Source organism: Eubalaena glacialis, chromosome 15 (genome assembly GCF_028564815.1).
Source record: "Eubalaena glacialis isolate mEubGla1 chromosome 15, mEubGla1.1.hap2.+ XY, whole genome shotgun sequence".
Classification (NCBI taxonomy): domain Eukaryota; kingdom Metazoa; phylum Chordata; class Mammalia; order Artiodactyla; family Balaenidae; genus Eubalaena; species Eubalaena glacialis.
Window position 1 is genome coordinate 21693016 of NC_083730.1, and position 18737 is coordinate 21711752.

Sequence of the window (18737 nt, forward strand, 5' to 3'; positions counted from 1 at the left end):
TGTATATATATGTATAACTGAATCCCTTTGCTGTGCAGCAGAAATAAACACAACACTGTAAATCAACTATACTTCAATTAAAAAAACTTAAAAAAGAACATATATATTATTTGTAAATGAGAAGATGAAGGTGTCAGTAATATTTTACATGTGTTTGATGAGAAATATCCTTTTTCCCACTTTGTTTGATGAGAAATATCCTTTTTCCCACTTTCAGCAGATCACTTCTGGGTCCTCACTTCTTACTCTTCTTTGCCCTGCTATTCTCTTTGCAGGCTAAGCTGGAAGTGAGAGCTGGGACCTTGGAAATTCCAAAGGCTTAAGTCACATTACATTGGTTCATCATGAGAAGCTATTCAGGAGATGCATCGTTTATAAGTGAGAGGAAGTCAAGCACCATACCACCAAATCTGTACATCTACTGGACATAAATCCTTAGTGGCTTGAGGAACAGACATTCATAACAATGGGTGGAGAGACAGATTAAGAAATTGGAGGGGGAATGCTATCTAAAGCAGTTTGGTTATTTAAAGGGGCTGTTGGGAAATAGCTTCCCGGCTGCTGGATGGATTTATGATTTAAGGGCAAGACCTGTTTAATTAAAAGAGGCTATGCTTCTCTCTAGACTTAAGAAATGATATTCAGACAGCTCTGAGCAGATGTTCTGAAATTCTCTGCTCAAGACCATTCTCTCTTCCAAGCAAGGGCCCATTTCATTGGCTGCCCCTTCTCTGGTGCACATACTCGTGGTGAAATACAGCCTTCAGGAGTTAGATCTTGTTTCACCAGCCATTGAACCATTAAAATGTACTTTTAAACCCCCTTCCAAATGATGCCACTGTTTCTTATTATAGGGCATTGGAAACTTCACTGGGCCCAATTTATAAGGCAATGTGTTCTCCAGATTATATCAAATCAGAAGCTCCTGGATTCAGGGCTAACATCTTTAACTAGCATCATTCATGTTTACATGCTTTGACTCCCTTAGGAAAATGAAACTCTTTCCAGGCTAGATTTTATTCTCCCCATTTATAGTTGTGGAAAATGGAAGCACAGAGGTTAAATGACTTATTCAAGGCCAACCTACCCGATGAATAGGGGAGCTGAGTCCTAGTGGAGTTTTATTATTTTCCTCCTGTAAGTCCTCTTTCAGTCACACTTTGCTCCTGCCAAAGAGAACAGGAAGACTGGCCAAATTCTCATTACATGGCACCTTCCTGCCTTTAGTCCTGCACCATGGCAGGCATCAGCTCAGACTCGTGTGCCCAAAGCATTCTGTTTCTATTAACTAACTGTGGTACCACTCGAGAGAGGAGCCAAGAAGAAAACGAATAACTATAATTTTAAATGCAGCACCTACCGAACCTAAAGATTAAACCAACAATCTCAGACTTTAAAGGTACACTAGGTAAACACATTACTGTAGTATGAAATATGCTGTTTCTATGAAAAATCATGACTCAGGTGACCACAGGAGTAGAAAGATACAAACAACTGGGTAAGAGGATGGGAAATGTGAAAGAAGAATATTTAAGAAGGGCAATTTGGAGTAGATGTGAAAAGACCAGTTGCTATAAGTACCATCAAATCAAATGGGCAAAACAATGATTGTTGTTTTGCACCAAATTAAAAAAAATTTGTTGGAATCCCTTTTACCACAAAAGATAAAGGCATTCTCCTCTGAGAGCTTTGATATTATGGTAAATAAAGAGATTCTGGCAATAAGAACATCAATCCTCTGCAAGCCTAAGATGAAAGTCTACTCTAGGAAGATGTTTAACATGGCACTTGAATTTCCCATTAAGTCCCTGCCAATAAGATAAAAGTTATAAACATTCAGAAGAAGTAGGATCTTTAAGTGGTTTTTGCACATTCTCTTAGATACTGCAGGTCATATCTTCAGAAGTAGTTCACTGATGGTTAAATTCTCACTTTTAACCACAGAGATTGTTTCAGTGTGTTAGATCTTTCACAACACATTTTCAATAATCCATTAACACAGAGGCTTATGTGAACACTTTTTGTCTGTTTCAAAATTTCCCCCATTCCCAAAGAAAGCAACTGGAATCTGACACACATTGATGACCCATAAGGAGCTCTGTCAAATGCTTAGAAGACTTAAGATGCAGTGTGCAGCTCAGAATCTGTACTCAAAGGAAAACCTTTCTCTTACTTATACTCTTTCACAAAGCAAAGAAGAAATACAGAGAGAACGTCCACCCTTATTTGTGCAGTAATTAAGATTGCTAGAATTTCACGGTTTATTCCTCTTTGAAGAGGAAAGTTTATCTAATTCCACAGATTAGAATTAGTAGGATTCAGGGGAGCAGAATTCCATAACTGGCATAATGGAGGGACTAGTCCTCAGGACTCTATTTGCACTGAGCCTCATTCCCTCTTTTTAGAAATAAAGGGGATGCTATTCTTCTCCAATGTACTATGATCCTCAAGATATTTCACAAGTAACAACATCTATATAGAAGTAATTAACCATGTGACCTAGCAGGTTCATAGGATATGTGAAAGGAATCATTGCTGCCTTGAAAACAACCTATTCCTCACCCTTTCGCTCATCATTCTCTGTCACCCACAAGGCCACCACTCCCCAGTATAATCCAAGGACATTCTTCTTAGATTATATGTTTCAAATTATATAGTCTACTAGGTAACAAAGTTCTGAAAATAAATTTGTTTTCATTTTCTCTATGATTATCTAGAGAGCAATGCAATACTTTAACCCTAGAGTGTAATTGTATAAATTTGATCATTAGCCTCAATTTTTATTTATGATCTAGCAATTCTTGGTACAATATTTTCTCTTGTTTTTTTAATTGCATAAAAATTTGATCAAAAGGACTCAAATTTTGACTCAATGGCGCTCATTCACCCCCTCTTCCCAACAGCTTTTTGCAATTCTAAAAAGTACCAGCCATTCCTTTTTCACTCTCGTTGACCTTCACATGTTCTAAGCCACAATCTGAGTAATATTCTCATGTGCGTTAACTTTTATCTTTGTTTTACACTTCCTTCTGTTCATCTTAATTTTATTATTGGACTCCAAAGCCCTGGCCATCCATGGTGCATGGTGCTGAAAGCAACAGATGTCAGTTCCCTGGCTCCTTGCCCTCCTGTAGAGGGATCCGGCAGGTTGGACAGGTGAGTTTGATAGGAGCTATTCCAGAGCTCCTGTCTAGTTACTATCTTGCTATAACTCCTTTCCTCTGTCTAGCCTACATAAAGGAATAAAACATTTACTCAGACACTAAGCTAAATAACTCAACCTCCCTGCTATAAAACAATTCTTTCTGAGTGATATTTAATAACTAGAATCATCCTAGAAGCCTGCTTGTAGGGAAAAAGTCAATCTAAGAATAACTACTCATAGCACAAAAAGCTAACTAAAATCCCTTAATTTTCTTCAGCGCTCTATTTCTCTGAATTCTTTAAACTTGGCCATTAGCTCAATTGTTGACCTTGGGCAAGCTGCTTAACCTTTTTAGGCTTCAGTTTTGTCATTTATAAGTGAGGTACCAGTCACATGGCTTACTCATAAAGTGTCCTCTAGAAATGGTTTCCCTCTCTTTGAGGCAGTTAGCAGAGATTTTTTCTATTTAAATAGTGGAACACCATACTAAAGGAAATAGTATTTTATTAAAACACCAAGTAGGTTCCAGAGTCACAAATATTGGTGATGTATAAAGCAAACTTGACTTAATTACATTTACCAAGGAATCATTTAGAATGACTAGACCAAATCAAATCAAATTTCATCTATTAAAAAAATGATCTGTTGGGAATGAGGACAAGACAATTTCAAGGGGGTACGTACCAAAAAAACAACCACAACAAAAAAAACCCAAACAAAAAACCAAAAACACACACGGAGATGAGCCTACACATATAAGATGAAATATGAAGAAGGCAGTGTAATTTTCCACTCTGAAATTGATTGGTAGTACTGGCTCCAAAAACATCAAATCAACACATCTCTCCTACTTAACTGTGCCAGTGATTTATTTGATCTGACTGGCCTGAAAAGTGACCCTCTTGTTCCACCTGCTAAAGGATGTCTGACCTCTGCCTGTGACTCATTTCAGCAGAATGGAATACTCAGGTGGAATCCTGATGAACACCCCCAACGGTGGACTACAGGTGACTCAGGGAAAGGAATTGTATTAATGTATTATAGTAATTTATTGGCAGTTTTGTGTGATAGTATATTTACTGAATGAGGCCTGCCAAAAAGATCAGGTTATAGCAGGAACACATGATTTCCCAGCCAGCCATAAAATATAAATCAAATGCCTTTTCTGTCCACTGTCAGCCACCTCCACCCACCCCTTGTCCTCAGTTCTCAGACAAATTGAAGCACATGCCACAATTTGTAGAAGGAAAATCAAACTCAATTTTGCAGTACAATGAAGTGAGTTTTGGTCTTGTCATGTCCACTGACATATTGATCCCTAAAAGATTGAAAAGATCAGGATGTTCTAGGTTTTCGCTTTTATAAATAAAAATATGTAGAAATGCAATTTGTAAATGGAGGACAACACAGCACGTATGCAGCTTTACAAAGATGCAAGAACTCCAGGGGGCTAATGTTGTAAAACAGCGCTACGATATAAAAGTCACTATTTAAGAGGTCACATTTTCTTTCCCTTTAGAATTACAGCCTCAGAAGACAAATGGTCTCCTAATCCAGGTTCATTTAAAGTGCAGCTGATCAGTTCACAGCTAAAAGGAATTTTCACTAGAGAAGAAAAACAAAAAAACAGCCTATCTTGGCCCTTTGTAGAATTTATGTCAGATCTATAATGCCATAAACCCCACACTCTTATCAAACGTTTTCTATTTAATCTGAAAGGGGACTGAGCCAAATCACTTATATGTTCACATCTGTGATTTGCAAAGTGCAGTATGTGTAGCCTCCCTGATATGTGTAAAGACCACACAGAGATGAAGCATTAAGAAATGGAACCACTTTATCACGAGGTAATGATGAAATTGTAAGAAATACCATAAAACACCTTAGAGTCTAGTAAGCTAAATTTCTAACTGTGGAAGGAAAAAATAAATGAAGGAATGAATCTGTGTTTTCAGGTAGGTAGAATGTCACTCGTTATGACAAGATGATTTTCTAATTACCATTTACTAGAGAAATACTGCAAAATTCTCTGCAGCTCCATGGAAGTCATTACTGCGTATTATGTGGTGTCCTATACCTCATATAAAACTGCTGCAAACATAGCTTCGTATGCTTTTTTGGAAGGCAAACTGAGGCACAGATCAATAATGTTGCCCAAGAAAAACCACACACAGGAATTTGAGGAGGGAAAGAACTTCTTCACTGATGCTAATTTAAATGGTTTCAAACCAGAAGGAGCTTCTCGTTGGGTGTCATCTTTAAAAATTACAGTGATGCCTCACGTCACCATATTCTAAAGTAATTACTTGTGGTAAGTAAAGATAAATTCATTAGTAATTACACAGTCCTTTATTGTGAAACCCAGAGTAAAATTATTTGAGGTATTTTTTTAAGTCAACAAGAGAATGACTTTACTTCATCAATCAGTTTGACTACAGTAATGATTTTCTTAGAATTAAAATTTGTCAAAAGCTCTAAATATTTCATCTTTTAGACTAAGAAGCAAGTAGTTAATGTCACAGCTAATACATTTGTCAGTTTGCTAATTTTCTTTTTCTATTAGAATAGGTAAACAGCAGCCCTTTCTTAAAAGCATACTATTTACCATGTGTCAGGAGCAATGCAGGGAGAACTTATTTGAAAATCATGAGGTAGGGCATTATGAAATGAACAAGAACCACAGGGAGACAATGGAGAAACAAAAAAGGGAAAGGCATTTAATAATTCCCAAGTGATGGTGGGGTGTGCTTCAGGTGATTGGGGGAGGATGGTATTTACTACGAAAAAAATAAAATCAACCCCCAAAATGCAAGCCAGAGATATTGGAAAATCTGAAAGAAAAGATAGTTTGTAAGAAGTAGTTCCACTAAAAACAAGAACAACATTAAAACAAAAGGAGACTTATAAACGTACAATGGAAATAAAAGAAAATGAGATCTTGCCCACATGACGTTAGAACAGAGAACGGTTCTTCAAATATGCTTATTATTTGAGAGAATAGGTGTAGAGAGAGAAGAACAAACTCTCCTTTCCATCTTTTAAAGATATAATACACTCATTTATGCTACATTGTGCCAGATTTTGTTTAAGGCAGCTTCGGTTTTACTGTAACTAGAAGAAAACAATAACTAGTAAATAATAAAGGTAAGTGTTTTGTTCTGCCTATTATCAGATGTTCTTTCTAAAATTAGGATCATTGGGTCATTTGGGGGTCATTTTTTGTTATTATAGATTACTTGGAGCATGGGTTGATATGCAAACCTTGTGTTCCAAACCAAATATTACTGCCACAGCAAAATTTTCATTTAAAAGGGACTTTTGAATATCATTTCCATCTTTTTTCTCTGTATTACATAGTTCCTCAAAAACAAGACCTTTACTTCCAAATAAAGAGAATAGTCAACAGTATAAAGTACTATAGCACTTTAGTTTCTTGGTGTTATAAAATTGGTATTCTCAGTATAAAATAGTTAAACATCTCTAGAAGAAATGGACAAATTCTCAGAAAGGTACAATCTCCCAAGACTGAACCAGGAAGAAATAGAAAATATGAACAGACCAATTACAAGTACTGAAATTGAATCAGTAATTAAAAAACTCTCAACAAGCAAAAGTCCAGGACCAGATGGCTTCACAAGTGAATTCTACCAAACATTTAGAGAAGAGTTAACACTTATCCTTCCGAAACTATTCCAAAAAAATTGCAGAGGAAGGAACACTTCTGAACTCACTCTATGAGGCCAGCATCACCCTGATACCAAAATCGACAAAGATAACACACAAAAAAGAAAATTACAGGCCAATATCACTGATGAATATAGATGCAAAAATCCTCAACAAAATACTAGCAAATTGAATCCAACAATACATTAAAAGGATCACACACCACGATCAAGTAGGATTTATCCCAGGGATGCAAGGATTTTTCATATCCACAAATCAATCAGTGTGATACACCACAGTAACAAATTGAAGAATAAAAACCATATGATCATATCAATAGGTGCAGATAAAGCTTTCGATAAAATTCTCATCTTTCCTTATTAAAATGTGAGGGAAGAAGCCTTGTGAGAAAATGGTATTCCCCAACTCAGAATTATTTCAGATGTTTCACATTTTTTTCTTTTTTATCAGTTTTAGAATGACTTAATTTAATAGGCTTTAAAAGATTATCTTTGTTTTTGTCATTAAATGAGCTAGACATAAACTAAGAGTTACAAATGAGTTCCTAAAAGTTCAGAACCCATGCTTTCTGCAGTTAAAGAAAGGTGGGAAAAGATGCACCACTCCCTAGCTGTGTAGGCTTAAATATGCTACTTAGATGCTCTGTGTCACAATTTGCTTATCCATGAAATGGGGTTAAGAAAGTAGCAAGCTCACAAAGTTTTGAGGATCATATGCCATACTACAAGTCTTCAGAAGCATGCAGGTCACATAGCACATGTTCAGTAAAGGTTAGTTATTAGTAGTAGTTGCAATTAACCTGCCATCTATCCTGAATATGTCTCCTCCAAGATCATTTCCCTAGGTTGGTATTTCAGCGGGAAACTGAGTGTAGCCAGAAATCACCAGGCAGCATGCTCTTGACACAGGAATTTCATGAAATAAATTTTCTTGCTTCAAATTGTCCCTGTTTCAACTAGCAAAGACCTCATAGCTTTGCGGCAATACCAAGTAGCAGATTCTCCTCATCATGTTTATGTGGGATATATACGTGGGGAGTGGGAGAAGGGCTTGGACAATATAGACTTGCTTTAAATCCTAGTGTGGGCTTCTTTTGGGCTAGAAGAGCCGTCTCCTGTGAAATGAAGTCATGACCTGCAGTGAGCCTATGTGTCAGAGAAGACCCCATCCTGCCCAGGTGCAACATGCAGCATGCATCTCAAGGGATGGAGTCCCACATCCCTCCTGTAGCCGAGCATCCATATGAGACACTACATGAATGGTGAGAACACCAGAGGTGATTCACACAAATCGATTAATATGATGCCAGGAACAAGATATAGTCAATGTTAATATAAATTTAAGATTCATAATTGCAGTCTTATTTTTCCTAGTTTAAGCAGTCACTGTGAGGTTTATGTACTAACGCAGTGACTAAAATCGCTGTGGGTATGGATCTGAGTAACAGAAACTAACTCAAATGTATTTGTACAGTGGCCGATTGGTCCATCCAGCTGCCTGTGTCTATTAAGGGGGCATCTCTATTTACTTGGAACCATTGAACATTACTAGCTTATTCCTAATTTTGGAAGTGACATACCATCACTTCCGTTGCATTCTTTGGTCACCAGACCAACCCTGGTGAAATGTGGCAGAGAACTCCTTATACCATCTACCTGAAGCCCCCATTCCCTTTTGCCTTAGAGAACCAACATCACCAAAGATTTGCCTTCATGTTTTCCTTGCAGCCCTGCACTTTAACCTAAGAATGATGCCAATATTCCAAATAATTTTGAGCACTATGTAGTTCTTTATGTATCTACTTATCTAGCTACTGACCTATATTTCATCATATCTATTTGTTCCTCCTCTCCTCCCCCTCTTCCTCTTCCTTCTCCTCCTTCTTCTTCTTCCTTTGTCCCTCTCTGTGCCCCCTTCATCTCCCTAACTCCTAACAGAAATGAAAAGACGCTCCGGTTCAGCCTCACTGGATACCAGCTAAGGTAATAAAATGAACACTGCACTGGGAATTAAGCACTCTGGTTCTCCTCTCTGCCATTTGACTTTCTTAGAAAGGAAACATAGAGATGTTACTTCCTATCTATCTAAGTTTTGGTTTCTCTATTTCTAAAATTAGGAAGTTAGACGCTACACTGGTCTGATATGCCTTTCTGGCCTTGAAACTCTAAAATAAGAACCCCTCCAGGATGACTAATGAAAAGAACAAAGCAGAATTATGAGATTTACATGCATTTCTCTAAAAAGTGATTTTGCAGACTTCTGTACCTTTTACTCTAGTCTTGGAGTCTAGCTTTAAATCCTACAACTCATGTGGCAGACAGAAGAACTTTTCCAGTATTTTCTAGTGGGCATACCTATAGCACATCTTAAAAGTACTGGACTGACATTCAGGATCAATGAACAACTTTCCAAAGGAATGAAAGGCACCTACAACCAGCCAGTTGCTTATAAGGCAAATACTTAAAAGCTGCACCACAAACATCCGTGAAAGACACGAGCACACTGGGCACATAATCAATGTCAAAAAGATACATTACGTCCAGGCCTTCTCGAAAGCCTCCTGTACTTACGTGGAGCCACCAGGGATAACAAAGCTTTTAAGTGTAAACAAATGGGCACTTACCTGACTGAGACAAAAGCGGTGTATAAGGGACTTTCGGTTCTATTGCACTCATCGGTGGAGGTAGCAAAGGGTTGGCGAAGCTGCGGAGTGGATGAGTTGGTCGAACACAGGCCGTGGGGATGGTTCTGCTGGGCGCCTCCTCACCGCTGGGATGCTCAGGCTGTGCTGGGGGCAACATAGGCGGCTGTTGGGTGGCTGGTCCTTCGCTCACTGCTGCAAGGGAGACAAAAAAAAAGCCATTCATAATCCACGACAAAGTGGGCCTTCCCTAAGTCACCCGAAGGGGCCCTGGAGCAGTTCAGAGAGTTATGCCAGGATCTGACTAATCCATTCTTCACGTTGAGAACATTCCATCCCTCTACCCTCATATATTTAAGGGATATGATAACACTGCCCCTTTAAATAGTAGAAATAGACCCAGTAGTACAGGGCTCTATCTTCCAGGGAGAATAGTAAAATATGCACGGCACTGACTGTATTGCCTGAATTGTCTGGGCCCTGCGATCGTAAGTGAAAAAGCGAGAAAAAAAGAGTTATTTCTCCTTTCATAAGTAGCAATGTCAGTGAAATTCAATGTACCAAACCCGGCTACAGCTGCATTATTATCTACCAGCCAATATGCCAATTTTTTTAAACATGCCATGTCAACTGTCAGACAAATCAGAGTTACCGGGTGCTCAAGGCATTGCTAATAAAATGATACAAATAGTAACCATTATCATTATCTTCCATAACAAAATAGAAGCACATCCAGCTAAGAAGTTGTATGAGAGATGAATCTGCTGAAACAAGTTGTCTGAATGCAGAATTGCAATTTTTCCTCTTTGGTAGCAAACACTGTAATTTTCAGTCAGATTACTATGGTTGGAGAGGTTTCACACAGCCACTTGTGACAGCCTTTGGCTATCTGGACAGTTTTGCATGTGGAAACACACTTTTTCTCCAGAGAACACAGTTTAGTTTGACTAAAATACTGTTTATCATGCTAAGGACGCTGTGATTTGACTTTATTCATTCATATTCAGAGTCAACAGATCCCAGTCAAACTGAAAATGAACAGAGCTGCATAGTAGGCATCAGTGTGGATGAAAGAAGAGTATTTCTGATGACTTATTTCTTAAAAAAGTGCTATTGGGTAAAGTGGAAAAAATACAGTGATAGAAGATAATCTCTCACTTTTGAAAGAGAATTTCTATGCAGGAAATATTTCAAGATAATTAGTTTGTGAGATAATTTTGAGACACCTCTCTGGGAGGCTCAGTGAGGTCAGCAAAGGGCAGAGGAGATAGAGAGAAAATCTGATAATGCTGAAAGGGGTGGAGATTAAAGATACAAAAGATCAAGATATCATATTAAAGATATGCAAAAGCGAAATGTGCCTGCAGAGGGTATTTGATATTAAAACTCATTTGTCTATATTCAGAAAGGGTTAGAGGTCCTCTGGGTCACTGAGCAGGCTTCAGGCTTACCCCATTCAAAGATGGAGATGAGGAGATACAGGGTTGGCCGAGGACAGATGCAGTCACATAGCAAATGGAACCAGAAAACGGGCAAAGACTTGATTAAAGATTTCTTCAAATATGGAAAGTGTAATCCAGCAAACTGGATAGAACTCTGAGGGCAAGGGCAGTTTGAAGAGAAGTACCTTATCTCTAGGCTAGGAAGTCCTATCAAAGATGGAGAGGAGAAACACATGCAGGTACAATCTCAAGGTTAAAGTGCGGGGCTGCAAGGAAAACATTAAGGCAAATCTTTGGTGATGTTGGTTCTCTAAGGCAAAAGGGAATGGGGGCTTCAGGTAGGTGCTATAAGGAGCTAAACTGCTTTTAAGAATGTAAAGGGAAAGAGGAACATGTGTGTTCAATCAAGATGGTGTAATTAGGTGGTTGAGAGTATAGTTTTAGAAACAAAGAAAATTATGGAGGTTTTACTCTAGACTCATATTTAGTCTAAAGTAACAAATGACCAACGGTCAGTTGTCCAAATAAAAATACAGTATCTCTCAGATCTAGATCAGAGAGAAGCAGCTGCAGGAACCTACAACGAGGTCCTTCTTTATTACCAAAGGGCTGGTTTTTATTAAAGGGTCCATATCATCATATTAAAAATGCCTCTCCAAGAAAAGAAAGTTCACAATTTTCCTCAGAAATCTGCTGTAATTCTCTCTACTGAAGATGGACTGCAGTAAATCCATATCATATTTTGAAAACTGCTTTAGTTATTACAGAAATAATAATGTTTTGTGATGTCTTTCTTTTCTTCATTCCTTCCTTCATATTTTCTTTTTCTATTTCTTCTACATTTTTGAAATCAAAGAGGTCTAAGTTAAAATATTATTGTGATCATAGGTTTAATAAAACTTACATGCAATTTATTTAGTCTTCTAAAATTTAGTTACTTCCAAACCTCAGGCTTCACATGAATTCTGTTGACTTCAGTGAATTTTAGGGGGGGGGGGGGCGCTCCCGTTTTTCTTCTCTTCAGCATATTTGAAAATAAAAATGCAGTGCATGCCTAGTCCTCCATTCCCAAGTTTTCAGTTGGCCACCATGATTCCCACTGGGAACATCAAAATGTGGTTCTTGACTTTGAGAGAAGTAATGGTGGCTTGATACCAATGGACCAGCTCTTTAGCAAAATCAATACTTAGTACCACATAGTGAAAAGGAACGTGCCTAATGCAATGTGCTAGGTGGAATGGGAGGGTCCAGCCTCAACACTGAATGTATCAGTAATGCATAAGGGACTGTTTTTGTTTTGTTCAGAACGTTCATTTTGCTTAATACCTAATACAATGGACAAGGTACAGGTTTTCCATAGACAATTCATAATGCTTATATTTTACATAGAGCCAAAAAAAAAAAAAATGCCGTTTAGAAATGGCTGACATCTAAGGCAGTGAAAAAATTCTCAGACAAACACAATAGCAAGTGCTCCACTGGAAAAGCTCTCATTTCAGATGAGCCCATTTGGCCAGCTTCAGGACACCTATGTGAAACAGATTTGCTCCGTGACATGACATTTAGCTGTACTAAGAGCTCTAAAAGCAAAGAAAACCTCCTTTCACCCACGAAGTGCAGCTTCCCTGCAATTCAGAGACTAAAGTGAGAATCAAATATGTACTGGCAAGGCACTCCTTTTCAAATGATGAAATAGTAGGAATTCATTGTACAAATAGCATACAATTACACAGCAGAGTCAAATCTCAAGGCACTTTATAATAATTAATGTCAACACATAAATAATTGCTATGGAATAACTGGCAAAAATATTGCAAAAATGGAAATGAGGATTTTTCTTCCATCTAAAATTGCAATATTTGAAAGAAATACAGCACACTAATAACTCTAAGCAAAGACACTTCAAGACTTGAACATTTCTAGGAACCAGATTCACTCATTAATCTCAGAAGAACAACATCATGCAATAATCCTAAGTAACCCCAATTCCTCACAGTTCGGATTTTTTTTTAAAGACCATAGAGAAATATTCATGAACTCTACCGTGCTGATTTTGTTTAGGGCAAGTTCCATTTGTTAATTGATTTCCAATTTGGCGGAGAGGCGGGGCAGAAAAATAGCATGGATAAAGTTGACCAGCTTTCTCACTAAGACCATGCCAACACTGAAAACAATAGTGGAAATCATCTACTCTTCTCTAGTACCTGTTTCAAAGATGAGGAAATGGGGGCACTGATTTTATACTGATTTGTAGAAATGAGACCTCAAGATGATTATTTGAAGTTTTCAAAATATAGCACTTTTCCTTGTTCCCCAAAGGCCAGTAACTTTGCCTATTGAGGCTAAGAGCAGAACTGCAGTGCATTAGTAGGAAGAGGAAAGATTTGTCCATCACGACTATATAAAGCTTTATCCATGGATCACCAAATATGTGTTATGCAAATGTACTTTATCCTATATCTTTCCTTTCCTTATGGGAGGGGAGAAATTCAGCTTTATTTGTGTCTTCAGAAAGCAGCAGTCTTTGGGGGCAGAGTTTTAATGATTCATCTCTCAAAGTCAAAGGTCTTTCTGATAACTTTTGAGGAAGGAGAGTTGCCCCATTTCACACAGTCAAATGCTTCTTTTCCTATGTGTGCCTTTCGCTGTTTTTCAAGGTGACTAATAAGACATCTCCAGCCAGAGACATGACATGTTTTCTGCTTGAGAGAGAACAGGGATGTTTAGTGTTCTCCAAGGCATTTAGAAACCGATACTGAATGACTGGAAGTTACCTGTTTGTGACAGTGATTTAGAGAATATTCAGTTTCCTAGAAAAGAGGATGCATTGTTTTCTTTCTTTTCTAAGCAAGCACTTGGAAACACATATTAGTTCCTATACCTTTTGCATTGCACATAGCTTTGGTCAAAAAATACTTGAAGAATGACTGAGTATATATTTTTAAAACATGTGAAATCTTGGCCAGGAGTAGAATGCCTATGCCTTTTGATTTTAGATGAGAGTCAAGAATTATTAAACTAAGAATTCTGTTAAGAATCTTTTATTTGCATAACTTTCTATAATAGTTACATTATCTACTTTATGTTTGTATTATATATTATGTAATAGTTACATAATTAAATTTATTTAATAATCCTTACTTTTAAATAAATTAACAAAATAAAAAATCTATTAAGGAGACTAAATTTTTCTCCTTTCCTTCTTCCCTCCCTCCCTCCCTCCCTTCTCTCTCTCTCTTTTTTTTCTTTCTTTCTTTCTAATAGACCTTACTTTTTAGAGCAGTTTTTAGGTTCATAGCAAAACTGAGTGGAACATACAGAGATTTACCCTCTGACCCCAGATACGCACAGCCTCCCCACAATCAAAATTTTGCACCAGAGTGGTCCATGAGACTAATCACAGATATAAACAAATCTGTGGTCCTTAACCACAGATGAAAACAAATTTTATACTAGCTCATTTATTGTTTTTTTTTTTTCATTGAAATTTAACTTGTGGAATCAAAGAGTAAATGGGATGCTGGATTTTCCAAAGGAGATGATGCTTTTAAAAATGGAAAAGATTGGGGCTTCCCTGGTGGCACAGTGGTTGAGAATCTGCCTGCTAATGCAGGGGACACGGGTTCGAGCCCTGGTCTGGGAAGATCCCACATGCCGCGGAGCAACTAGGCCCGTGAGCCACAACTACTGAGCCTGCACCTCTGGAGCCTGTGCTCCGCAACAAGAGAGGCCACGATAGTGAGAGGCCCGCGCACCATGATGAAGAGTGGCCCCCGCTTGCCGCAACTAGAGAAAGCCCTCACACAGAAACGAAGACCCAACACAGCCAAAAATAAATAAATAAATTAATTAATTAAAAAAAAAATGGAAAAAAATCTACAGGAACACCCATGAATAAAATAGTTAATAGCTAGTTTTAAACAAAGTAGTGAACTTTGGCTGTCTCAGTCTTGCTGGAATGAACAGATAAAAGCCATTCTTACACTTCCTTTTAAAGTTAGAGAATATAAATGAAATCAAAAGAAAGCAGTAAACAACGAACCAATGAGAAGAAAACCAAACTAAAACTATAAACCTCTCTTTTCTGTTGGGGACAGTTCATTTCAGAAGTTGAAGAAGGGACTTGTGGGTTCTGAATTCTTTGACTGGAATCATCGTCCTAATTGTCTGGGGATTTGGAAATTTTGAGTTGTTGGACTTCTCACATCTTTCGTATTTAAATTCCTTCAGTATGGTTTGGGGGGCTTTTTCCTTCGAGTTTTTGCACACAACTCTATTCTCTAGACATTATGTGCAGTGAGAAAAAGAAAAATAAATCTAATTATCTCTTGGTAGATTCTTAATGCCTTTTAATCCTAACCTTGTTACATCTAGACAATTTATGATTTCTTAGAGCTGTCCCTGTTGAGTTGGAAGAAATATAGCTACCCCACAAATATATTTTATTGCTGTTACCATCTTATCTATTACGAAATATCCTATCTCACAGGAGCTGCTGAGTCACCCGTTCGTAACAAGGAGAAGAATGCCATAAAATCGATTTTAAAATGTTGTGCTTGAAGAAAAAAAAAAAACAGCCAAATGGCACAGGAAAAATCACCAGGGTATACATAATAGCTTGAGAGTCTTTCTCCATTCCTACATTCCTTGAAACAAATGAAATACTACTCTCAGGATACAAAATCAATATAGAAAAATCAGTTGCATTTTTATATGCTAACAGCAAACTATCAGAAAGAGAAATTAAGAAAACAATCTTATTTACAATAGCATCAAAAAGAACAAAATACTTAGGAATAAATTTAACCAAGGAGGCGAAAGAGCTCTACACTGAACACTACAAGACTTTGATGAAAGAAACTGAACAAGCTACAAAAGATGGAAAGATAGACTGTGTTCATGTATTGGAAGAATTAATATTGTTAAAATTACTACCTAAAGCCATCTATATATTCAACACAATCCCTACTGTAACTCCAATGTCATTTTTACAGAAATAGAAAAAAAAAATCCTAAAATTTGTATGAAATTCTGAATAGCTGAAAGCAATCCTAAGGACAAAGCTGGAGGCATCATAGTTTCTGATTTCAAGCTATCCCACAGAACTATAGTAATTAAAACAGTATAGTATTAGCATAAAACAGACACAGACCAATGGAACAGAATTGAGAGCCCAAATAAATCCCCACATATAAAAATCAACTAATGTTTAACAAGGAATCCAATAATATATCATGGGGAAAGAATAGTCTCCTCAATAAATGGTGGTGGGAAAACTGGATAGTCACATGTGAAAGAATAAAACTGAACCCTTATCTGGTACCATCTGCAAAAATAAACTCAAAATGGATTAAAGACTTGACCATAAGACCTGGAACTGTAAAACTCCTGAAAGAAAACTTAGACATTGGTCTTGGCAATGATTTTTTTGATTGGACACCAAAAGCAAAGCTAACAAGAGCAAAAATAAGCAAGTGGAACTATATCAAATTAAACAGCTTCTACACAGAAAGAAAATGAAAAGGGGAGAAAATTCTTACAAATCAAATATCTGATAAGTGGTTAATATACAAAATATATAAAGAACACATACAACTCAATAGTAAAAAGACAATGTGATTAAAAAATGGGCAGAGGAACTGAATGGATATTATTCTGAAGAGGGAATATAAAAGACCAACAGATACATGAAAAGGTGCTCAACATCACTAATCATTAGGGAAATGCAAATCAAAACCACAACGAGATACCACCTCACATCTATTAGAATGGCTAAAATAAAAAAGACAAGAGATAACAAGTCTTGGCAAGGATGTGGAGAAAGGAAAACACTTTTGCACTGTTAGTAGGAATATAAATGGGTGCAGCCACTATAGAAAACAGTATGGAAGTTCCTTAGGAAATTAAAAATTGAACAATCATATGATCAAGTCATCCCACTTCTGGGTGTAGCCAAAGGCAATCAGGATATCAAAGAGATATCTGCACTCTTGTGCTTTTTGAAGCATTATTCACAATAGCCAAAACACTGAAAAAGCTGTTTTTGTCCAGGATGAATGGGTAAAGAAGATGTGAGATATATATCTATCTATATTTATATTTATATTTATATTTATATCTACATCTACATCTCTATCTATCATCTATCTATCTATCTATCTATCTTATTCAGCCATGAGAAAGAAGGACATCCAGCCATTTGCAACAACATGGATAGACCTTGAGGACATCATGCTGAATGAGATAAGCCAGACAGAGAAAGACATACATTATATAACATCACTTATATGTGGAATCTAAAAAAGCCAAACTCACAGAAATAGAAACTAGAATGATGTTCACCAGGGGCTGGGAGTTGAGAGAAGAAGGGAGATATTGGTCAGAGTACAAACTTCCACTTATAAGATGAATAAGTTCTGGGGATCTAATTTACAGCATAGTGATTATAGCTAATGATGCTGTATTATACACTTGAAAGTTGCTAAGCGAGTAGCTCTTAAATATTTTTATTACAAAAAAGAAATGCTTATTATGTGACATGATGGGGGTGTTGGCTAAGGTTATGGTGGTAATCATTTTACAATACATAAGTGTATCAAATCAACACTTTGTACACCTTAAATTTATACAATGTTAAATGTCAATTATATCTCATTAAAACTGGAAAAATACATACATAAAAACAGATGAAATACCACTCTGGGAATTTTTCATTTCCAGTAACTATTTCTTAACGATGAAAATGTATTGCTGAACTGATTTAATAAAGAGAGCTTTCATACAGTTATTGGTTCATAAGGAAAATCAGTGAGACATCTTTAGTTATAACCGACAGACACTTAAATAAGAATGTTGGAGGACAGTCACTTGCTTATTAACTTCCCAGTTAACAGAACAAATTAATTTCAAGCACTCATCACATCACTGTTTTTCTGAAGCAGTTAATCTTTGTTTCCCCACGACTCCCCATACTGTCAGTGCAATGGACTATGGAAAGACTCCTAGAAAATCAGTCCAAAAGCATGTAAATAGGGTCAAACAGACGATGCTGGAAAAGAAAATTCTAGTACCCAGGTCATAAGTATATCAATCTTTCCAAAGGATAAGAACACCAAAATGCTACACACTTGACAAGACATCCTTGGTATTATTCATTTGTTCTTAGTAAAAAGAAAGGAAAATGCAATACACTAACTTTTTCCGGCTCCGAAACCTCGGTCCACTGACAGTGTAGGGAATGGCACAGGCCGGAGGGTGAACTGCGGGTGGGGGTATGCACACGTGGGCGATGGAAGGATTCCTGGGTACTGGGCACTTTCTAGGGTTGGCACAGGGATGGCACTCACGACAGCTGCAAAACAAAGATGTTATCGTTAGTATGTATAATTCTATGTATCCACCTAACAAGCAAAAAGGAAACGGCTACATTTTCACATCTTCAAATCCATGCACGTTCTTCACAGTACCATGTAGGTTCCTTTACTTACCTGTCTTTCCAGAAAGTCCCTTTCTTACCTCAGAAAAGACAACTCACTCTTTAAGAATCTTACCAGGGAGCATTACCCTGAGGTTTAAAACTTTTCATGGTTTCAAACAAGGAAATGATTCATCAGCCATCATAAAGCCATCTTAAGGCTTCCTGGTTTTTATTTAGTTTAGTTTAGTTGTTGTCTTATTCTTTCTCCTAGGCAAGAATGATGACATTAGAAATACTGTGTTGTTCAGAATATATTATATAGAGTGGGCTAAGAAAATGGGAATTTTCTATTAATTCCGTGAAAGAATGTAATGCTTTGGAGATCTGTAGTCTGGAGACAGAATAGCA

General features: G+C 37.2%; 1 protein-coding gene across 1 annotated transcript in view; it reads right to left on the bottom strand.

Annotated features, from left to right (window-relative positions):
• The window catches only part of DCC (DCC netrin 1 receptor), a 781864-nt gene that overhangs the window by 49669 nt on the left and 713458 nt on the right, over nt 1-18737 (bottom strand). Inside the window, exons 26-27 of the mRNA XM_061169229.1 lie at nt 18108-18263; nt 9453-9665 (exon numbers count right to left, since the gene is read on the bottom strand). Of these exons, the coding sequence (XP_061025212.1) occupies nt 9453-9665; nt 18108-18263 (369 nt within the window). The remainder of the gene's footprint in view (nt 1-9452; nt 9666-18107; nt 18264-18737) is intronic.